This window comes from Hibiscus syriacus, unplaced genomic scaffold, assembly GCF_006381635.1.
Source record: "Hibiscus syriacus cultivar Baekdansim isolate YM2019G1 unplaced genomic scaffold, ASM638163v2 tig00117048_pilon, whole genome shotgun sequence".
Taxonomy (NCBI): Eukaryota; Viridiplantae; Streptophyta; class Magnoliopsida; order Malvales; family Malvaceae; genus Hibiscus; species Hibiscus syriacus.
Window position 1 is genome coordinate 5,379,732 of NW_024063538.1, and position 24,838 is coordinate 5,404,569.

Sequence of the window (24,838 nt, forward strand, 5' to 3'; positions counted from 1 at the left end):
AAAATAAATAATTAATTGTACTTGCTGATGTATGCTTTAATGTGTTATTTTAGCATGTATTTTCGTTGAGATTTCAAAATAAATAACACCCAGATTAATATAATTTTAGGACGAAATAGTAATATCTCTTCATTTTGATTGGAGTAATAAGTGATGCTTTAAGGCATGAGAGGTCATTTATTCTCAATTGAAAATAATTAGAAATTATTGTTTTCTCTCGAATTAATATCAAGTTTTAGAAGGAAATAGTAATATTTCTTATTTTGATCGGAGTGAGAAATGATTGTTTTAAGGCATGAGAGGTCGTTTCTTCTCGATAGAAATTAAATATTTCCTTTTTCCCTCCTAAAATTCAAAGCTTTTTATTGTTGTATTAAATTTATTTTTATTTGTGCATTTAAACTTGGAATTAATGTTGAAGTTTGGGGATGGAATTGTAATATTCCTTTATTTCGATTAGGGTAAGAATCAACTGCTTTAAGGCATGAGAGATCGATTTTTCTCGATAGGAAATAATTAAATATTATTGTGTTTCGTCCCAAATTCAATGAATATTATTTGTATGAGATCTTGAATTAAATTAAACTCGAATTCGTAAATTTCATTGCAAAACAACTAATTAATCAACTATGTACCAATTTAGGGTGATGTGGGGGTGCTAATCCTTCCCCACGCGTAACCGACTCCCGAACTCAAATTTTGTAACGCAAGACGCAAATTTGTTGTTTTAATTAAAATTAATACTTTTATTAAAATGAAAATACTTTTTGGGTGCCCAACCCACCCTAATCAAAGGTTGGTGGCGACCCTCGAATTACGTTTTATTATTAATCAGCATTAAATTATTCGAGGTGAGATCTTTTAAAAAATCGAATTCGTGTGTTTTTTTAAGAAAAAAAAATCGTTTCGATACGTATAACAGGTGCAAGATCTTATAGCCGATAATGTTGAGCGAATCCGTTTAAATGCTGATGTGACTTTCAAAACTGACATTTGTTGGATGATGTAATAAGATACAAGGGTATTTGTGGCAGGTAACTCTGGTTAAATGGTAAATGAAGCCACCTCTAACATTCCGAATTGGGGTTCATAGGAGGAAAAAGGGTTGGGCTGCAAATGCAAGATGAAGGCAAAAGAGCCCCATCTGTTGTCAGCTCAGACATTTGGTGCCAGGGAAGAAATTTGGTTGTATGTTCTGTTCTGGTAAGTTAAGATAGGTACTAGGTTATACCTCATGAGCTTAGGGACAGCAAAGTTATGCATACGAGTGGGTCCTGTGTGAACCCAAAATGCCTGTTAACGAACAGATAAACCTGTTCTTGTTTGACTACGTTGTAACACTTCGTTTTGGGAAGAACTGATCTAATTTTCAGCTTGCGTTCCTTGTTCAGTTTATATCATAATAATCAATTGAGCCAATTTTAGTTCATTATTCGGATGGATATATATATTGAATAGGTAACGGTTGATAAAATTTTAAAAGTTTATCAATTTGACTTGTTGAAATATATTAATAATCGAAAATAATACATTATATATATAACAAGTTCAGATCCGTCAAAAATCAAAATTTATCTTTTTACTACATTAAACCCATTAAACTATTAAGATCTAATTAAATTTTAATCAAAATGAATAAAGACTTAAATTAAATCTAAATCAATTTAACTATAACTTAAATCAAATTTCAATTAATTGATTAAACCAACCGAATCAATCTAACTTTATTCAATTTAATTAATATTTTTTTTAAAAATATTTAAGTTCAATTAACTATTAAAGAAATGAATTGACTAATTAGATCGACGGTCGACCGAATTAATCGATTAAACAACCTTAATTCCAATGGTGCTTTAGAGAAAGGTTAATTTCAATAATAACGATTTTCTATAGATATAAAATAAAACGAAATAGGGAGAGAGACTATTAACTGGTAAGAAGAATTGCATGTCATGTACGAGGGGGAGTGGGGTAGAAAGAAAATCAGTTGAGGAAACGCTTACAATTCTTGGAATTACAAAAGCAAGGGATTTTCTTGCCTTCATCCTCGTGGTTTAAAATGGTAATCATATGTTATCTCCTCTCCTGGATATATGTCTCTCTCTGCGAAGAACACACCTGCCCACCCAAAATTCCAATTATATATAACCCCCTACCCCCCAAGTTCAACTTAAACATGAGTTGATTTCTTTTCAAATATATTTTAGACCAACCAAGCATACGATGCAACTCAAGCACTATGTGTGATTAAGATTTAAGATTTACTACCGGAATCAGAATTAGGAATTACCTTCTTTTCATTCCTCACAGAAATCACTTTGGCGACACAATTAGGCTGTCAAAGATATAGAGCATGATGTCAGAAAGCTTGATTGATGGTAGCAAAAAGGACAGTTCGATAAGATCTAATAACCATTTTATAATTTTTGAAAGTTTAGTGACCTAAACAGTCATTTAAGTATATAGTTCAATGACCTACGGTGTACTTTACCCTAGACACAAGGTAGATGTTCCTAAAAGGAGGAAACTACTACTATAAACAAATTTAAGTAGAATTCTAGGAGAGAATTACCAGACAAGAATGGTTAACAAAACGTGCAATCCCCCCTTTGCGAGTAGCATCAATGATATGCTCTTATCTATCCTGAAGAAGTAGCAAGCGCTTTTGTACTGAACTTTCTGCAGACTGGTATTCAACTTCTCTTTTATCAGCAACATGTTGCCCACAATCTCACCCACGTACTCGACCACCTAAAAATATACCATGACCTGATTACATATTTTTGCGATTATGAAGAAAACTAGGGTTTACTTGATAGATGAGGAGAACGAACCATTTCGCCGCGGGAAATGAATCTTGATGTGTAAAGACCAAGTGCATGTATGCCAGACTTGTAACGACCAAATGCTTCCAACCTTTTGCTTCTTTGTACCGAGCATATTCTTTCTGCATGTCATGGGAAAGATAGAACGGTTAGGCCTACAACTAGTTACAAGGACTAATTATGGTATAATCATCTAGTCCTACAATTAGAATGCTACCATATGGGGGGATTAGGAATCGATGCCGCGGGCACTGGAAAAAGAGCAGTTAACTGTTGAAAAGCAACTTAAATATGTACCCGACAATCATGCTCAATATCTAATTTTGGCAGCTCAGGTATCCCCTGCATGTATGGTTTCTGCCCATTAATGTGAATCCAGCGTTTAACTGCTCTTGAGGAACAAAGCATCCATCTTTCTTCTTGTCCGACTATTGGTGTTGTGCCAAAAGCCATCTTGTTTGCGGCCTTTAAAGCCCTACCAGAGTTTTCATAGATCATAAAAATGTGTCCCAATGATGAGATATCTCCATGAATCCACTCCCACAAAGAAAATAGAAAACATACCTCTGTTCGAGCACAGGTTGATTCCCCCGTCCTAGAAAAGCTCAGTTCAGCATCAGAGGGATCACTACCAGACTCATGCGGGATTTAAGGCATGAAGCATCATCTTCGTAGAAACCAACATTTTCATTATCAAGCCCCTCAACCTCACTTTGTAATAGACCCTGTATGTATAAAAAAGTAATTAGGAAAACCCAACAGAGCTATCTGACAATCAGCAAAACCATATCTTCGATGCCTTGTACGTTTAATTGAAAAATAGAAAGTGTTCGGAAAAGCCCTATGAGATTATATACGCACACCAAATTACAGCATTCAAGACATTTTGAAAATGTAAAGTTGTGATTCTATCACAGCCTACAATAGAGGGGACAATTTAAACCTAAGATAAAACTAATTGCCGATATAATATAACATATTGCAATTAAATTCAGGTTCTCGAGTACAAACCTTTTGGTGAGCACACCAAGGATGAAACTGAATCGAACAATCCACACCTGCACCGTATGCATGAGCCACCCGATTGGTTACATACAGAGCAAACCTGGAAGAAATAAACTTTATGGTCACTTCAAGGAGAATTTATCCAAAATACAATCAACCTCCTCAAGTGATATCATCTTTAGTTTATGCTAAAAAATATGCAAGAACCTCTTTTTGCTTTTGCACAGACAAAGAGAAGGCAAAAAAATACAATAAGAGGAAAAATCCATTTAGAATACTTGTTTTAGCATCAGTGACATAACATCCAGAAAAACAAGAAATAAAATTTCCATGGTATGCATGACCAAAAATACATGTCAAATTTGCAAGTGCGGGCACTGTTTATGGTATTCCAAATTTGCTCAATCATTAAACTTACCACATTTGCTCTTGCTCCTGAAACACCAGATACATCAAAAGCACTCATAGTGTTAACATTTGGGAATACATGTCAAATTTGCAAGTGCGGGCACTGTTTATGGTATTCCAAATTTGCTCAATCATTAAACTTACCACATTTGCTCTTGCTCCTGAAACACCAGATACATCAAAAGCACTCATAGTGTTAACATTTGGGCACCGTGTTCCAGGAGTCCAGAGCCCACAGACCATATGAACCCACTGTTTTACAGAAGGATCAATTACTCCTGCTGTTACACTATTGTATACATTTAGCTTGCTAACAGAGCAAGAGGAATTTTCAATAATGTTTAAACCATTCTGCACGTCCTTTTCCCACAAAGCAGTTCTCAATAGCCCACGATCTTTACATTGCAAGTTACATAACTCATTACCAACAACTAGACTCTGATAATCCACCATAGTTTCAGCAGAGCTTGGGACTCTAGGCTGACACTCTGCTTCAGTCTTCCAAGCTTTTAGAAGGCCTTTTACAAATGCATGACTTTGTAATGCCCGAGTCATGGCACCACCACCATATCCACAGAGAACACACACCTAAATGATAATAAACAGTTACAATGACAATCATAACCATGAGAAACATGGAACAAAAAGAATGTCATAAAATTATGCACATAAAAAATGCAACATTAAAACTCGAAGAAAGATTAGCAATCAATCCAAGGGTTGAAACTGAAGTGTAAAAGACTCATACGTTAAAGAGTCAAAATTTCTTACAACATCTTTAGAACTTGTTTTGCATGGTCTGCAATACCAGTAGCCCTTCGGGACTTTTGAAACACCATAGCAAGCTTGATGCACCTGTGTCTCATGAAAACAGAATCAGAGAATGATAATCAACAAATGAGGGACAAACCTGAGATAGTAAAGTACCCTGATTGAACATTGACTGCACTCCAATAGGCAATTAAATTCATCTTTGTTTGACCTTCCACAAACACAGCAGAATTCATCTGAATCAACACTGGATGAGCACCTAAGATCTTCAATAGCTCTGTAACATAATTTATAATAACACTGCAGTTAGCTATAATCTAATTCTAGTCAATTTTGAGGTTGTACAAGCATCTATCAAAATTTTGTGAAATTATCCATAGGAATCAAGAATCAATTCACACAAGCTTACTTTCAGCTTTATTGCATGATATATGTCCATGATATTCAACATCACCAGTTTCCTTTAAATCTTTCCCCACTTTCATCTGAGACATGGACTTTGAGATCTCCATAGGATGATAACTGTCAGAACCAGAATCTTCTCCTGCTAATCAAAGGGGGGAAATAAAACCAGACTCATTGTAGCACGACTTGCAGCATATCCAAAATTATTCACTTAAATGCTGAACAGAGATTCTATGATGCTTCTTTCTCATCAAATGCTCTAAGAAGATCTACCACTAACAGCATATGCAAATTTTATTAAGCACACCAAATATGACATACAACATGTAATGGATGGTGCAGCTCATCACTTCATCAGATGAGAGAGACATGAGCCATAGCCTCTCCAGCTAGAAGTTCAAATTTTAAGGGATTTCCATGAATTGCAACTGTTAAGAATGATAGGAAATGACTCCTACTGCAGTGTCCACAAAAAAGGGGGAGGGAAGGTTTGCTCAAATTTCTTTGAAAAGATGATAGACATGGAAATGATATCCACTGTGAAAAAGCAAGGAGAAAAGGATAAGAGAGGACAGGATAATCCAGGTATTTTATAATTCCATCAAAACCATATATATAAGATTTTTGCAACCTGAATCTACGTTAAAATACACAAATAAGAGTTGAAAATTGCTAAATCACTACAAGTGTAACAGTAGTAAATGTATGCTGGAAGCAGTGTTCTGGGCATACAGTGCAACATAAACTTATTATTTCTAGCTGAAAGTTTTGCTTTCCCTAAAATGCCATGCATTGAAAAGGTAATGCTAGTGAAGTCCATACCCTAAACCCTAAACCCTTTATTAACAACCATGATGCCCTTTCCACCAAAATACAAGAATAAATATATTATTGGGATTCAACCAATGAAATAAATATTAAAATTTACCTTTTCTGGTTAGCTCATAAAGGCTACGTTTGCGAATTTCTTTGAATCTTGCATTTGAACGATTATAAGTGATAGAATCTGAAATACATCTTTCTCACTTCTATCAGCATTTCCTTTCTCCATGATGAAAGGCTTGTTATGGGATTGTTTAATTCCTCCCAGACATGTCTTATTGCCTCCTTCAACAAGACAACTATCTAATTCATGAAAGAATAAACATGAGGGTCTATTTTTGTCCTCTTTTTTCAAATCAGAAGATAAATCCAAGTATGCTGGGCTGCCAGCTGTTATTTTCTTCGACTTCCTCCGAGACCTTTTGGGGTTACAGCTCTTTGGAAGGTTAGATTCCATGTTTTTGATAACCCTGCTAAGAGGAACAATTTTTGCAGGCTTTAGTTTATCTGTGGCTGACTTGCAATTGCATATTTCACCATATTCTCCACATACGATGGGTCTAGCTTTTTCATCACAAGCAGTCACCTCAAGATTTGAAAACACTTTATGCAATGTACAGAATTGCTCTTAGAAGTCTTTTCAACAGTTCTAAAAGGCTTTGGTGACCCTAAATTATCAAAAGAATCATAGGCCAAAGCCCTTCTCAACTTTTTTCTATCTGAAACTTCAAGGATATTGCCAACCCTGTCATCACCTTTTGGTTCAACCAGATAATCTTCACAATCCTGGTCATTATACACATCACACAGATCTCTTTTCCGAAAAACAATTTTAGCCGAAGCCAACTCTCCTGGTTGAATCAAATGAGTAGAACCATGTGAATCTAAACCAGAAGGAATGAGGCCACGCTGATCTTTGAAACAAGAGAGCATGTCACGACTGTCATTATCTTTGAGACAATGTTGAAAGGAAACTTTAGAAGGAAAGTATCTATCCAGCATCCTAAATTTAACTGCTCTCTTTCTCTTGCCACCTTTCAAGCTTCTCCTACTTTTTTTCAAATGACTGATCCTCTCACCACCAGTATGGCTCATATAACTTTGATTTTGACCTTTTTTCCACATCAATGAATCTATGAGTTTAAGCTCATCAAGCAGACTACGAGATGACTTCGGAATTCTGGAGGAATTGTTATTCCTTACCTTATTCCTCAAAGGAGCACCAAGAAACTCGGCACTTCTTTCACTTTCAAGGGCATCATTTGATGAACAGCATTTATCAATACCAGATCCCTGATCAACTACAAGACCATGTCTATATTCATTATCCCCAGCTTCAATGGTAGAAGATTCCATATTGTTAACCTCAGTCGATGCCTGGGTGACAGCAGGACCAGAACATCCGGAAGAAACATTTGACATGCCCTGACATTTAGGCGAGTCAGCTCTGTTTACGGCATGCATGCTTGCAGCAGTTCCAAGCTGATCTTTTGCACATCCAATAGCATCAGCTGATGAATTAATGTGTGCCACTTTACGAAACTCCTTTTGCTTGCTTGGAACATCTCTCCACTGAGAGGCATGAGACAACTCTCGTAGGAAGTTGTCCATTCACTTTTCCTACTGGATCTAGTATAGTTCTTTCATTCGGAATAAGATGGTCTTTAATAAATTCAGAAGCAGCTGGAATAGCTGCTTCACAACATACAACTGCTTGTTCTTTAGAGGCAACATGAGATCCTTCAAACCTACACTTGGAATATCCTTCTAAGCACTTTGCATGGGCTGAGCAGACGCAATCACCCCGAGTATAAATGCAAGGTACTCTCTGGCAGCATTTTGAATGCCCACTCGAATGTATGATGCTCTCACCTCTGATAAGCCTAAAATATTGAATAATAAAATTAAAACAAGGGAGGATAGCATCCAGAGCAAATTTCACCACTCAGACCAGTGTTGCAATACACACCTAAGTACCTAACCAACTAGCATGTACTAAATATGATATAAAGTTTAAATGTAAGATGTTGCATGCAGCCTGTTAGGAACAAAAACGACTGGGTAAGGGATATGAAAACTCGTTAGTCATTAATTAAACTTGAAAGCTTCAAGTTACTGCAAATTTCACATAATCATCTAGCATTTGAAAGACTAACCTCAATGTAGACTGATCACCAAAATGGTCATTAGGGAATTGACATGGAGATTGAAGAAGACCTTGTGTCAATCTTGAGAAATCGCAGCAACTGTTTAACCCTGGATGATGAAGACCAAACATATTAAAAATATATAAACTAGAGAAAACCAGGAAACATGTGCAAGTCACAAGCAAAATTTTCACATTATCACTTGCCTGTCATGGAGATTGATTTCTCAACACCTGATGGAAATGACAGTGAAGCAACTTCAAAAGCATCTTGCCTGCAGGGAATAATAGATCCATGCTTTCCTTCTCTAGAATTTGGTAATCCAAGAAGAGATTGCTGCACATTCGGATTAGAAGTTCTATCCAATTTCCCTAGCTCGCTCATTCCAATTGAAGAAATTGCATGTGCTTTGACAACTCAGAAATCTGCCTCAACGCAAGCTGTCCCATACCATCATCAAGCAAAACAAGGGCCCTCTTGTTTTGAGGAGGTAGAAGTTGAACCTGGTATTGAAGTTGAAGTAGCAGAAGATTGTGAAATATGTCGAGAGCCCAAATATGAACTCATTGTAAGAAAAGCTTGTCAGTATGTGCATTATTTTCCGTCAAAGTAGAGTTCCCAGGAAGGTTCAGACAGCTTCTCTCATCAAATCTACCAGGAGGATTATTAGACGATTGACAGGCATGTCGAGCACTGCAGAAAATCCAGGCACCACACCAGTGACATTCCTAGAACTTTCCACCTCCTTATGGATTCTAAATGCGGATCTATTGCATCAGAAAAGCCAACAGGAACACATCCCAATCCTGCAACTTTTCCTTTTTCTGTTAATCTGCAGAAACCTAACTCAGGCATATTCAACTGCCTCCCTGAACAATTTCCAGTTTTCATGGGAGCATTTAGTGGGTCAAACTTGGTAGTATTAGATCCACAATGAAATATCTTTGGCGTACTACATTCACTGACCATATTATTAGTACCTTTAGAGCATGCACTCCCTTCCAGCGGGAGCTCTGGAAATAAGGGAACTACTACACTTTTGGTGACATCACCTCTGCTTTCTGGTTTGGTAGCATCCACAAGACTGCTGGCAGCAAACACATGGTTACCAAAGTCCAATAGGCTTTGTGGTTTTCTTGTAGTGGTTATAAGAGTCTGCAGCCTGATGACAATATTGCCTAGATTCTTCCTCCCCGCAAAACGTAGCTGCAATGTTTCAGCATCAATCATAATATGATTACTTAGCCATGATACAAAAACCTTAAATGATACAAAAAAGATAACCTATAACATGCATCCTATGAAAAATGAGCAGAGAGATCTACCCACCACGACCAACCATCTTCTCAGAATAGCATGACTTAGAAGGATTAATACCCGTGTCAAAATGTTGGGTATAACTGGTAAAGCATAGTTTCCTATAACTGACTTGGCTGATATGGTTGTCCAAGCTTTAACTCCACATTTGAGGAAGCGGCGTCTGTCAGAAATTACATCATCTGTGATTCTAGATGCACTTGCATCATAATTCCGGCCCAAGGTTCTTAAATTTTGCAAACTAGAGTGGGTAAGAGATGAGTTTCCAGTCTTCAATATAGAATCAATCCAGGCAGACATGGACTGACAACCATTATCTGAATCCCTATCACCAGAAGTTGACATTGCTGAACTCTTACAGAAAGCAGACTCCATTATCTGGCCATCAGCAACATCGTGCAAATTGCTTCGGGAAGCACCAAAAATGTGCTTGAGAAGAAAGTTATATTACCCTCATTCTTTCGCTCTTGTTTGTTAGGCAAGAGACCAGTGGCAGAATTTTTACTCAGAAACATGGAATTGTCCATGCACCTTGACAAACCTTGAGATGAACTAACCAGATTAGCCACATGAGAAGTACTAGATATTTCAGCATGGCTGCACTGGATTTCACCAAATCAGTAGTTGGATTAGTCCTTCAGGCCAGTCCCATCCACTATGATCTTCCGGAACCCTGATCTAAAGCATCAGAAAAACATCACCATCCAGTGTTCTCGTTGCTTCAAACACATGCCAATAAGAAATACAGTTTTCAATCCAAAAGGTTAGGAATAGGGAAATGATAATATATTGTTAGAATAGTGGTAGTAAGGTCTATAATACCATTGCAATAAGAAACCTGGTATGAGTTTGCTTTTATGTGCCCCCACCCCAACACCGACCCCCACAACCCCCCCCCCCAACAAAAAAAACCCTCCCTGAAGCATTTGACTTTCACAATTAAATAACACAAAATTTACAGAAAAGTAGGAAAACAAACACATATAAAAGAGCTAACATAAACTATGGAGCATGACCCTCTTGGCCTAAGGGCCACACTTTCAAGAAGCTTGATTAATCATCTTCTAGAAGAAATATTGATTTACTACAGTAGTCATATTTCTTAAATATAAAATAATCCTCAAAGGAAGTTGACTATCTCAAATTCTAAATCACACACTATTGACATATGGAAACATATGCATAAGACATGCATATTTGTGATAATGAAGCAAAAGCTCAAGAGTTCATTTGAAGCAAACATTGGGTACAAGGGCAATGTAACTCCTACCCCAAACTTCTCAAAGCTGAGTTCCGCCATCGTGCAATGGTCTCTCCACTTTCCATGCGGACAGCATCTCCAGGGTTCATATCACATAATCCTGAATGCTGCAATATTACAGCAGTGGCAGCAAATTGTAAGCATGACCAACTCCAAATAGATAATGGCATAATGCAAACACATGTCTTAGGGATACAAAACAAGTAAACATAGCAAACATAAGCACGTTACCTCGCAAAATTTGGCGACAGTGTGAGAAAAATGACAGGAGCAAACGATACCAAGAAGTCCTGTATTGCTGAGAAGCAAATACCCACCTTTTCCATCAAAGTAAAAAAGAAAACATGTTAGGCCACATCCAATATGCACCACTATTAACTAAAAGCACGAATCACTTATCATGGACTCACCTGTACCCAAACAGAATACGCGAGGACACCAGAATACGCGAGGACACCACTTAAAATGGTTGATGGCTGATCAGATAGAGTAGAATTTGATTCCTCAATATTTTTGTTGATATCTGTACATTTTTGTTATGGGGATTCCCAACTTTTGCAGCGCCGGTACCGTACAAATCCCCTTCAGGGTAGCAAAGTCCATTACTTTTCAGTACCGGGAACCATGTGATGATTGACTACCTTGGCCAGATCTGATGTCTGAGGATTTAAGTTAGACACAAGACAGTTACCATGCAAAACTGAAACATCACTACTGCTAGAACTCAATACCAATCTAGATGGAACAGCAGAACAATTGCCTCATTTTCTGAGATTTGATTGCTCCGATTTTGGCAGTGATGTCCCATAGGTTCGTGAAACTTCACCTGCAAGATCACTGACATTTCTAGAGGCACTGAATACTTTTCGGCTTGACGGTTCCTGAAAATCACACTGTAAAGTGACGGTGGCCCAGATAGAAGAGCTAGAAATGAATTTGCCAGCTCAGCTTGATTTGACTTGTGGGAAATAAGTTTGTGTTGTTCGAACGCATGGGATCATGCAATCTTTCATGCAATGTTGAACTTAAATCTTCTGTAGCATGCTGGCGAAAATACTGGCCATAATTCATCTCCATCTGTATTTAGAAGTAATGATAATTACAAGAAAAGGTAGGTGTGAGGAAAGTATATCAAACTCAAAAGGCAAAAGAAACAACAAATGAATACGTTGACTTCATAAATAATGACTGAAACAGAAAATAGAATCAGGAATAACATTTACAATTTTGCACACCAGAAATTTTGAAGAAATAATACCCAGAAAAGGAAACTTGAATGCATGCATGTATCATTCCTTTCCAAGTATAAACAAGGATGATAGCAGCATTCATCGAGCAATTTTCCTACTCTACATTGTACAATCGTCCATGCAACATATCCCCCTCCCAACAAACTTGGATTCTAAGGGCATGATATCTACTTCACTCGACACTGGAATTTCAGACCACATGAATGATTATGGTCAAAATCCTCCTTTTGATTCCTATTAAAATAAAAAAAATATAGATCATCGGCTTCAATATCTTTGGTTGTGGCAAGGTGCTTGATAATATCCTGACACTTTTCCGCAGTGAAAACTAATGTACTAGCTAACAACTTTCACATACTCATCTGCACCGTTGATTCAATATATTGCCCTTCCGATATAATTATTTTTCCCTCCCCACCGATTTCCACACATAAGCAGAGCTCAGAAGTTGTTGCACAACCACCGCACGTTTCAAAGAATAATAAATTAAGCGCACTTCCATCAACGGCTCCTCACCTTAACTTTTAAAAAGATAAACATAGATAAAGGCGTAGATTACCTGATACCGAGGCTCCTGCGATGCCAATGAAGCCCTCGAAAGCATCGTTGACTGCAATGTGGATTCGAATTTGATCCGCCAGGGGTTATCCATCACTCAAAACTCTAGTAATCCTAACCCTTCTACATCAAGGAACCTAGAAGAAGCAAAAACACAGTAGCACGACTCGCAGCGGCGAAACACTGCAACGTCCCTTCACAACTCAGCTTTACAGCAAAGTGAACAGTAAAAAGCAACCGAAATTCACATGCATAATAAAGGAGGGGGCGAATAGAGTAGTATTATTAATGGAGAGCTCAGAAATTGAGATAAAAAAGAAAAGAGGCTTTACTTTACAGATAGAGAGAAACAGTGAGAGAGAGAGAGTGAAGAGTATCTGTGAAATGTATTCGTTCGAGACAAGGTTGACTGGACACTGACATAGTGACGCGTGTAACGCGTAAATGAATCTGGACTATTCGATTGGGGAGATGGGAGATTGTGGACCGTTGATGGAAAAAGAAAGAGGGAGTGGGATGGGCATGAGCGTGAAATTGGAGTGGGACCCCAATGTCTGAGCCAATGGGAAGGGAAAGAGGAAGGTGAGTGTGGGTCCCAGTTACAGGTGGTGTTTGGATGTGGAGTGGGGGTTATAATAATATTATTCCGGAATTAGCAAAGAACAGTGAGTAAACCCTTTATCCAATGTTTGAGGAGGGAATGGATGCCCACTTTTGCTGTTCTTTTATTTATTCTGTTTTGAGACCATTGATAGGCTTTTTTAAAACATTATGTTTCAGATGTTTTTTTATTTAATTAATTATAAAGTAATATATTTTAAATATTCTTAAATATTTAACAATGAAAGTTCAATCATCATGTTGTAGTTGTTGATGCTCGAATCTGTAACTTCTAGGAACAACAACAATTTTTTTAACCATTGAAATAAATTAATTCTTGTTAAACTCATTGATGTTGAATAAAAAAAATAATACATTATATTGTGCTTTATTTAAAAATAAATATTATTTTAAAATTATTTAAGAAAATTTTGGTGATGACCGTGAAGTGATAGAAATTTTTATAATTTTATTAGTTTCATCTTTTAATTTTATGTAATAGATTTTAGTTATTTACTTAAAAATTATATTAAAATATAAAATGATTGAAAATACTTATAATTTTAGGGTCTATTTGTTTCAGTGTAATTAGTTTTTCGAAAAATTTTCCTTATTTTTTAATATTTGGTTGGTGGAAAAAATAAAATCAATGTAATTCATTTCCTTGTCAATATAATTTCGTTTGCATTTTTCGAAAAATAATTTACGCTTTAATTTTGTAAATCATTTTCTAAACTTTTCACTTTAAAATAAAATCACTTAAAATAATATTTTTGTATTTATTATTAATATATTATTTTAGCATGATTTAAATAAAAATGTCAATTACTAAAATATATTACTAATAATTTAATAATATAATATATTTTAACGTCATAATAATATTAAATTATATTAATAATATATGTTATTTTATTTTATTAATATATAATAACTATTAATAAAATTAATTTTATTTATTAACTTCATAAAATAATATTATTACATTATTAAATATTTAAAATATTTATTTAATAATATTAAATTATTAAATATTTAAATATATTATTAATAATTTCCAAAATATAATTTAATATTTTAATTTTAATATTATATATTTTTTATTCTAATAATTATTATATAATTAATAATATAATATTTTTATTATAATAAATAATTAATCATATTTATTATTTTAGTAAAATATAATAGTCTTAATATTTTTATTCTATAAAATTATAAAAAAATATTTTAATAACAATATTGACATATATTTTTTTATTAAGCTAAGGTGATTAAAAGTAGTATATGTTCTAAATACTCTCAATTATTAACAATGAACGTCCAATCACCATCCTGCAACTGGTGCTTGAACTCATGACATATAAGAACAACAATTTCTTTAACCATTGAGGTAAATTGATTCGTGCAATAATATTAACATAATATATAATAATTATTATTATTTAAAACTAATATATTTATTTATTTTTAATTAATAATATTATTATTGTATTCGATGTTTATAATAAATAATTTTTAAAAAGTTATCAGTCAATGAAAAATGATTTACATAATATCATAACACCGTAAAATGATTTTAGAATTTTTTTTTTCATAAATGTAATTCATTTTATGGAAATAATTTTTCGGAATATGTTTTTCGTGAAACAACATAACCTTATTTAAAGGTTTGAAATACATTCTATAGATTCAATCGAAGTTGCCGTATAAATTTTTAAACTATATTTAAACATTAAAAATTAATATCTAAATAAATGTGTTCATGGCAAAGTTGATGGTTTGATTTCAAGCTTTTGATGTTCCGACTCCGTTGGGCATTATGTGTTTATACATACAATTAGACCAATTGGTCAAACTTCGTCAATAATTATAGGTATTGTAATCTGCAATTTAAAGGCAAGTATCGGCCAAAGACGTTATTTGTAAAGGAAGTGGGCTGTGTTGAGAGTAGTTTTGCACATTGACAGTTTATTTTGAGATTTCATGACATTTTTACATATCGGAGATGCTTAAAAAAGATAAATTATATGAGGTTAAAACTACAATCAGAATTTGAAAAGAGTCTTAACAAAATCGGTTTAGTGCGACTGGAAATATTGATTTGCATGCAATATTATGTGCAACTATTTTAATTATTTTAAAATGGAATAACCGATAAACTTATATTAACGGTAAGTATCGATACTTAGGTAAAAGTATCAATACTAATGGACATGATTGTTTATATTATTAAAACCTATTAAAATTCGGTCGGGATAGTAACGTAAAAGGTTGTGCATTGATTTATTTTTTAACTGGTTAAGTTATAAGACTTTAACTGTTTATATTATAATAATCTATAACAAATCCAATTTCAGTGGTAAGTAATAGATTGCGCCTTGATTTTATTTTGAATCGATTAAGTTATAAGGCTTTAACCGTTTATATTAACCTATGACAAATACAGTTTCGATGGTAACGTAATAGGTTGCGCCTTTATTTTATTTTTGAATTGGTTAGTTATAAGACTTTAATTGTTATATTATAATCCTATGACAAATATGGTTTCAGTGATAATGTAATAGGTTGCACCTGATTTTATTTTGAACTAGTTAAGTTATAAGACTTTAATCGTTATATTATAATAACCTATAACAAATCCAGTTTCGATGGTAACGTAATAAGTGTGCCTTGATTTTATTTTTAAACTGGTTAAGTTATAAGGCTTTAATCGTTTATATTATAATAACCTATAACAAATCCGTTTATATGTAATATATTAGGTTATAACTATTACTTAAATATTGATACTTTACATAAATATCGATACTATCGAATTTTAAAAAACATGGAAATGGGAAGACTGGAACGTAGCAAACTTTTACAAAAATATTGACACTTTCGAATTTAGAATAAAATGGAAAATGAAAATTATGTAAAGTATCAAACATTTCTACAAATATTGATACTTAGGGAAAAGTATTAATTAATTATAAATAACATAATCGATTTAGGTAAGAGAAAGGCATTACTTGAATTAGAAAAAAGGGTTTTCTTATATTAAATCCAATTTCCATGAGAGCAATTGGTATCGATACTTTCAGAGAGGGTGTGAACAAAACTAAAATAGCAATTCGAAAAGTAGATAGGTATGTTTGTGAGACCCAATTTTGTAATTTTTTGAATTTATGATTTAAATTTAGGGTTTGAGTTCAAAGTTTAAGATTTGGATTTAGGGTTTGAGTTTAGGACTGATACTAATCAGAAAGTGTTGATACTTTATATGTTGCATGGAAACAATGTGTTGTATAACATTATACGTTGGTGAATATCCAATTTTCGTCCGGCCTAGTTTTTCCAAGGCCCAAACATTTTATTGAGCTTATTTTGAAGTCTGGAACATCATTCGACTTGCAATAAATTTTCAATCAAGATCCAAACGTTTTCAGGGAATGACATCCTCTTGATATAAAATCAGCTTTCGGTTAACTTTCCAGTGCATTTTGAAATGTCTCAATCGAATATCGAGAACTCAAGATATGCTTATTTTAGCGAAGACTGCACGTGCAAAAAATTGAGTATGGGTCCAATATAATAATTTAGATTTATACGAGTTTTCAATTATTTTATGGATTATTTATAATTAAATTCAGTTTTATATTTTCTTTATTTATTTACGCAGTTAGGATCTTTTCATTATTTTAACATTACTTTTATTAATTAAGTATATCTAGAATTAATGAAAAGATGTTAGTTTTTTTTGTTAGGGCTTTGGGAGCCCATAATAGGCACTCTTATTTTGTAATTGGACGAAAGAATTTTTTAAGAGAAAGAGAAAAAAAAAGGAGTCAATAAAAGTTTCTTGAGAGAATTATTTCTCCATTCAATTTATTTTCTTATTTCGTTATTACTTTGGGTTCGTGTCTTATTCAGTTACTTGGATTAATTGCTACATTGAATCTTGCAAGTTTATTTGTTTTATTTTTAACTTCGCATGTGTAATAATGGCAAAGTTGAAAGTGGAAATACCAAAGAAGAGAAAAAGAAGTAAAAGTAAGATTGTGATATGAAACATTGAAAAAACTTGTTTAATATTGTCATTTAAATTTTTTCAAGCTTTTTCCATTGATGTATAAAACCTGAAGAGAAAGATTGATTTAAGGGAAGATACGATATTGGAGAATCTTGAAGTTTGTATGCTTAAGTTGATGGAGATTAAACTAGTTGTTTTTAATTGTTTGGATAGACAAATTAGAATTCAAGAGACGATTGAGAATCTCATGTATGACGGAAATGAGTATGAAGAAAATTGGATAGAGTGTTGATTGACGTAAGAGGAATTAGGGGTAACGAAAAATCAATAGTGTGTTGATGAAATAAGGGGTAAAATGAAGGAGAACAATAGTTCTATTGGGTCAATGGAAAAGAAATTCATTGATAAGATTATGAATTGAAAAAGAATGGAGTGGCGACTAAAGTTATTGAAAATAAGGCTTAAATAAATGTGTAACACCCCGAAAACCGGGTTAGTAGATTCGGGTATTGTCGTTGGGCTTAGAATGCTTATAATATCAATTTAATTCCTTTGGGCCAAAATAAAAAAAATGTTTTAGGCTTTTAAGAAAGCCCACAAGTTGATAAAAGTGGCATTTTTTATTTGGGCTTGAAAGAGGAAAGACTAAATGTAACACCTTAACCCAGTCCAACCCGAAGATTTATGGATTACGATGCCACATGAAACCATCAAAATGGTTAACCCGAAAATTTCTTTGAAAACAATTGTTAACATCAAAATAAATCACACTTGCAACGGAAATCAAATCCAATTTTTACAAAATATAAGAGTCCTCCAAAATACGTACAACATAACTATAGAGTTTAAAAAACCAAAATAGATTTTTGATATACAAGGTATATACTTAATACATGAAACCATCCAGCTCAGTTGGTAGAGCACAAGGTTCTTAACCTTGAGGTCGTGGGATCGAGTCCCACGGAGGGCATTTCATAATTCGGAGGTCTCTTACGGAAGCTGTTCTCAACTTGGTGTTGGGGGTAGCCTACTATCTTACCTCCCCCTTACCCCATATATATGGGAAAAAGGGTCAGCCATTTTATACTTAATACATGCCCTCTAAAATTAATTCAAGTCATACTCTGCTAATCTTCTGGTCTGGAATGTACGAATGTGAAAGCCTTCTCAGCGATCCCCTCTACTAACCTACGCCACGGAAACACATTCCATATGTTGACATCACAAGCTCAGTGCCATGAAAATAACTAAACGATACTACATGCATTCGCTACATGAACATATTGGTATGCAGAGTCATAAACATACATAAGTACATATCAAACATGAGATAGGTCAAGTAATGTGGTCAGATGAATTACGTGCATCTCGGATAACACACTAGTCTATCTATAACGTGATAGCTTCGGGGTAAGAACTGAAATTTACGTGCATTGGAACCTAAAGCTTTTAGTCTATCTTGGATCCTCAAAAGGTCGGGGAAGGTCCAAAATTTACGTGCATCGAAAGCTCATATCCCGAACCTAATCGAGCATAAAGTATAATTCCAGAATTTATGTGCATCAGAATTCATATCGGTACACCCAAAATTTACTTGTATCGGATGCGTACCCAAACAAAATATATTTGGATATCAATATAAAATAACATAACATAAAAACATCATAATGCTAGAGTAACTCGGGTGTCTTATCCGTTTCCCGAGTATCGAACAAAGACTATTTTTATGTCACTTTATTTCATAATGTTATTAGTCAAGTTGTTCATTATCAATGATATCCAGATTAAGGGTTTAAATATTTTTGCAAATCAATTAATGGAGCAAATTGAACTCATTCAAACATGCTGAGGTCAAGACCACATTTCTCAATACTTCAGACCCCTAAAGAATACAATTTCATCATTTTCCATCGAGCAAAACAGCGAAGGGAACGATCATTTTCCCCGAGGGATTGATCATTTGGAAAAAGGGATTGATCTTATACACAACAAAAAGTTTGGGATTGATCATCCTGAGGGATTGATCATTTATTGGAAAGAAACTTTGGGATAGATCCCTTTGGTCGAGGGATCGATCCTTTTTCTAGGAATGACTTACTTAAGCTCGGGAAACACCCAAAAAATCAACCCAACAATTCCCCTAAGACTAGCAAACATGCTTAACGTCTTATCTAGTTTCTTTGAGGTCAAAATGTACTAATTTTCATGCTTGCAACACACAAATATGAATCTTGCCATGGAAATTACTCTAGCATGCTTAATGAACTAAACAAACCATAATGCACATACAATGAACTACATGTGGTATGGACAAGTCAGAATCGTGTTACATTGAGTTTAGGTGACTGAAAACACCCTTGAATCACCCAAGGGTAAGTTTTTCCTTGCCTCTAGCCTTGGAGGTCTCTCCTTACTCTTGAACTAATCAAAACAAGTTTAATGAGTTGTTAGCTCATTTTTTTTATCCTTAGGGAGAAGCCAAGAACGTTTTCTTACCAATCAAAACCCACAAAACAAACCAAAACTTAGAATCTCATAAACCCCCACTAAACATGTTTTTGTGAAACTTGGCAAAAACTTACCAACTAATTTTATTCAATCTTTGTTTCAAAAATTAGATTAATTACTTCTCTAGTCCTTCTTCATTTGATGCATGATTAAATCATCCCTTTTCAAGCTTATTAGGTTCATCCCAAGTCAAAATCATATTTACTTGGGTCCAACACTTCATATACTACAAGAGAATTATTCTAAAGCCCATTCGCATAACCCGAAACTCCTAACTCATTGTTGAAACGATTTTTTTCCTTAAAGGTGAAAAAGTGAGATTTTTGAAAACCACATTAACTATTAATTACCTCTTTTTAATTTAAAAGCAAATGTGATTTACTCCTGAATTATTCACATACTCATACCTATGTAAACATATCATCATACAAAATAAATATAAACAACTAATTAAAGAAAACAAACCTAAACAGGACTAAATTAAAGAAACTTAATGCGGGAATTAATTTAAGTTAAATACGCTAATTTTAGAATAATGACTAATTCAAGTAATGTAAATTAATTTGTAAATTAGAAATAAATCAGTGACTTATATGTAAAAAAATATTATGTCAAAATGTAAAATAACCGAAAACTTAACAGTGTAGTCTAGGACCAAAATATAACATGTGTAGAATTTGATGGCAAAAAATTGAAACTTTAAAAATATGAGACAGGATTAAATGCATTAAAAAAAGAATTTGCTCTGTAAATAACCCTCCAGGCACTGAATTTTCCTAAGCCTAAGCACGCCGTTTTATACTTCATTTATATCTCACTTAGACTAAAGTGGACCCTAGTTATCATTTTAACCATCCCATGCAACCTTCATTATCTCAACCCCCTCCTCTTCTTATTCTTTCATTCGACAAAACAGGGCCAGAGAAAAAAAATATCCACCATCGCTTCGAACGAGACCCAGCAGAGCTAACGCCGACCACCGCCTCGATGGCCTCCCTCCATTCGACTACAACCGTGCATCACCCCAACCCAATTCGATTAACCACTTCAATTTTCCGTCTCCCAAAAAATCCACTCTCAACGATGACTCTCTATTTCTTCGCGATGGACTCAAATAACTGAGGTAAAAAATTATTTTGCTTCCTAAATTTCTTTTATTTTCTGTTTTGATATTTTAAAAACTCTAAACGAAAACTAAACTCTAATATTACCCTGCAAGCCTCCCGAAAAATCCCCAACGCCTCGGCCTTGGACCTAACTCTGGCGACGTTGTAATCTCGACGAAAGGACCCTAATAGTTATCTCTCATTTACCTAGACTTCACACATAGCTGAAGGTAAACCCAACCTCTCTCATTTCTATTTAGAGTTTCATACTTATTTTGAAAGCTATTAAGACAAATAAAAAATGTAACTGTAAATATGAAGAAAATCTTACAGGAATTAAATTTTGAATCTGCTTTGTATCGCTTTCGAAAAAAGGTAGGGCAATCTCCGTTATATTGCTTGCTCTTTGAACCGGCGATGGAATATTTTACACCATTTTATATTTGCTTTGCTCTGTAAAAAACGAATCTAAAGGACTCCGTTTTTTTTGTGTCTCCTCCCTTTCAAATGCTCTCTCTTTTTTTCGTGTCTGTGTAAAAATTCTCTGTTCTTCCCCCTCCTCCCCTTTTTTTTTATTCTCTCCCAAAAAAAGAATCAGTGGGTCCCCCTTTTTTTGTTTACTCAGTTAATTCCTCCTCTTTTGTGTTATCTCTCCCTCCCTTTTACTCCAGTGTTCCTCCTAGTTTCAGTGGTTACCCCATTTAAACTGATCTTTTTCAGTTTTTTAGTTCCCCAGTCGTGCTCCTCTTTGTTAACTACCTTTTCACCCTTGTTAACTCCTTCTAATAATTTTTGTTTTCCAGACTTTACGTGGGCTGGTTTGCTCTGCTGAGGAATATTGGACTTGAATTGGGCCTTTAACGGATTTGGGGTCGGGTTTAGCGACCTAGCCCCGGACAAAAACGAGCATCTACAGCTTCCCCTCTTTGCTCGTTATCGTGTAACAAGAATATAGCAAAGATCAAAAGATGATCGAGTTTGTCCGGTTCTGAGAACTTCAAAAGATTAAACCACCCATTGTTACTTCGGGATAAATGAGACTTGAAAAATATTCAAATGATGTGTCCGCTCCCTCTTGTTCAGGGATTAAAGAACTCAAATAATCTTTTAAAAACGGGTTCGCTCCCTATTGCTTCAGGGAGTAGAACCGAAATCTTCTGTTTGGGTACTCCTCTTGCTTCAAGGAGTAGAACTCGAACAATCTTTGCTACGGGTTCACTCCCTTTTGCTTCAGGAGTAGAACTCGAACAATCTTCTACCTACGGGTTCTCTCCCTCTTGCTTCAGGGAGTAGAACTCGAACAATCTTCTGCCTACGGGTTCGCTCCCTCTTGCTTCAGGGAGTAGAACTCGAACAATCTTCTGGTATGATTCTGCTTCACTATTCTTCCATGAGGGCTCAACTTCAAAGGTTAAACCTGAAAATTAACGTTTCCATTATTAATGTATGCTGAAGATTTGAAAAATATTATACTAGAAAAATTTAGAATTTAAGAGAATCTTTGAGAATCTATTTCTCTTGAGGGAGCTTATCTCGCACAACTAGATATGAGAATATTCTTGGACTCGATGCCATCTAACCTCTCTTCCTGGGACTTTGAATTGGTTAATGACTCCCCGTGCGCATTTTCTTTTAATCAATTGATCCGCTTCTTTGTACTCTAGAACCTTCAATTTCCTCCCACATCTGATGATCTGATGGCTTGCTCCAACACTATTCCGAGAAGGCTTAAAATAGCCCGGAGGACTTATCATCTTGCTCGAAAGACTTACAGATGACCCGAAGGATTTCATCATCATGCTCGAAAGATTACTGATGGCACTTACTGATGGGTTTGCTTCACGACTCTTCCATGAAGGCTTACAAATTACCTTAAGGATTTAATCATCATGCTCGAAAGACTTACTGATGACACGAAGGATTTTTCATCATGCTCGAAAGACTTACTGATGGCCGAAGGACTTGTAAATTGTGAAATTTGAAATTGCATCTTTATTTTCAAAATTTCATCTTCTCAAAACATGGTTTTTTCATTTTCAAATTCATGTGAAAACATCTTACCCGAAGGTTTTACGGATGTCCCGAAGATTTATCATCTTGCTGTAAAGACTTACAGATGGATTTGCTTCACTACTCTTCGTGAAGGCTTAAGATGGTGCTTCACTACTCTTTGGTGAAGGCTTACAAATTACCCGAATGATTAATCATCATGCTCAAAAGACTTACTGATGGCCCGAAGGACTTCATCATCATGCTCGAAAGACTTACGATGACACTAAGGACTTAAATTGCTTACTGGGTAAGAAACTTTCTTATTTGATGTTTGACTTCTACCTTCAATCGTCGGAATTTTAACATCCTGCATTTTCTCTTTCATTGGAAGATCTGTCAAAATCATGGTTTATGCATGAAAATGAATGAAATTAAATGAATCAATGTAATGCATTTTCTTTATGCAAATGATGTTCTCATAAATGATAAATGTCGATTCCATCTTCATTTGACCTCAAAGTGACAAACTTAGTCTTCTTCTTGATCATTCCTCTTCGGGGTTACTTAGATATCCGTAAAACAACTCATAATTTTCAACTTGCATTTTTGAAGAGCCTTCTGATCTCTTCTATCTTCTTGTTGTCTTCATTTTTTTATCTTCATTTCGGAGAAATTGTTTTCTCTCTCAACTTCTTGCTATGATCAGAAATACCACTGTGTGCCTATTTCATCCTTGTCTCATTACGCTTTCTAAGTGTTCTTTTCAGACTCTGCCATTGATTGATGCTCGGTTGGTTGCTTTACAAGGTAAGCTCTACTCAATTCACGGTTTGCCCTGACATTCAAGTGGTAAGACTCATTCTCAATGTCTTATTGGTCTGAATCTTGTCATCTCAACATGATCTGGGTTTCTAGTTATACCCCAATGTGGGTACTCATTGCTCCCTTCGTGCCCAAAATATTTTAATCTTGAATAGTCTCAATCTAGTGTCACTACATAGTAGTGGCAAATAGCTCGAGGGCTTCTCTTCATGTTTCCATAAACACTTAAGAAGTGATCAACTTTTTTAAAAATGTCTTGCATTTTTACAAGCGAGATAAGGGCCCTTCCAAAATGAGACCATCTTCTTCTTAGTGGGTTACTAACAACGTCACAAGGAAATGCTACAAGTTGTATTCTTTAGTCTTTCTAATCTCTCGGACCACTTACTTTCAATACTGTGAAATGCTTCACTATTCTGTCATCATTTATTTTTTTCTACAACAGAGGCAGAATGAATCTTTCCAACTTCAAGGACCTTTGACATTTGAGACTGTCCTGTTTGAAAATGTTTTTCTCTTCTCTTATTATAGGGATCAAAGAATGAAAGGATTTTTATAAAACATTGCCCCTTAATCCAGGCTCACAATCGAATCAAATTATAACCATGAGTTCACAGAATATCAAAATAATCAATAACTATTTAATTTTTCAGAGTTATAACTCTTTGACAAGTGTCAAAATTGATGGGTTAGCTTCTTATTTTTTAAGGTTTCGGCCAACAAACTTACATTTCTTTCTCGGTCCTTGAGAACATCACAACATGCCCCTCCTTCTGGCTTGGTATTTTAATCGGATACGGACAAAATGGCGCAACTAGCATAATCAATTACTAGACTTTCTAGAACACTTCTATTTCAGTTCTCTGAAATCTTCCATTTGTTCAAGCTTCGTAGACTCCTCTAACAAAGGCAATGCAGAAATATCAGTCTAAAAATGAAATTTCTGAGTGCTCGTGTGAAATTGACTATAACAGGTGTTACTTGACTCCCTTAGTCCATCTTTACCGAAACTCCTTATTTATAAAA

The 24,838-nt window shown here is 34.8% G+C and overlaps 1 protein-coding gene and 1 pseudogene across 1 annotated transcript; both read right to left on the reverse strand.

Moving 5' to 3' along the window:
* Positions 1–1,932: 1,932 nt before the first annotated feature.
* Positions 1,933–8,486, reverse strand: LOC120197587 (annotated as a pseudogene).
* A 563-nt stretch (positions 8,487–9,049) lies between these two features.
* Positions 9,050–11,246, reverse strand: LOC120197588. The gene is made up of 4 exons (XM_039199067.1): positions 11,193–11,246; positions 10,971–11,068; positions 9,713–10,419; positions 9,050–9,589 (listed from the first exon to the last, which is right to left on the reverse strand). The coding sequence occupies exons 3-4, from the start codon at positions 10,073–10,075 to the stop codon at positions 9,050–9,052; spliced, it is 903 nt and encodes a 300-aa protein (XP_039054998.1). The 5' UTR covers positions 10,076–10,419; positions 10,971–11,068; positions 11,193–11,246.
* Positions 11,247–24,838: the final 13,592 nt, after the last annotated feature.

What these genes read in the sequence shown, in the direction of transcription:
- LOC120197588 (XM_039199067.1), bottom strand. Translation starts at nt 10,075, where the DNA reads ATGGAGTCTGCTTTCTGTAAGAGTTCAGCAATGTCAACTTCTGGTGAT. An exon ending in TGAGAAGATGGTTGGTCGTG is followed by an intron (nt 9,590 to 9,712) that starts GTGGGTAGATCT and finishes GAAACATTGCAG; the next exon opens with CTACGTTTTGCGGGGAGGAA.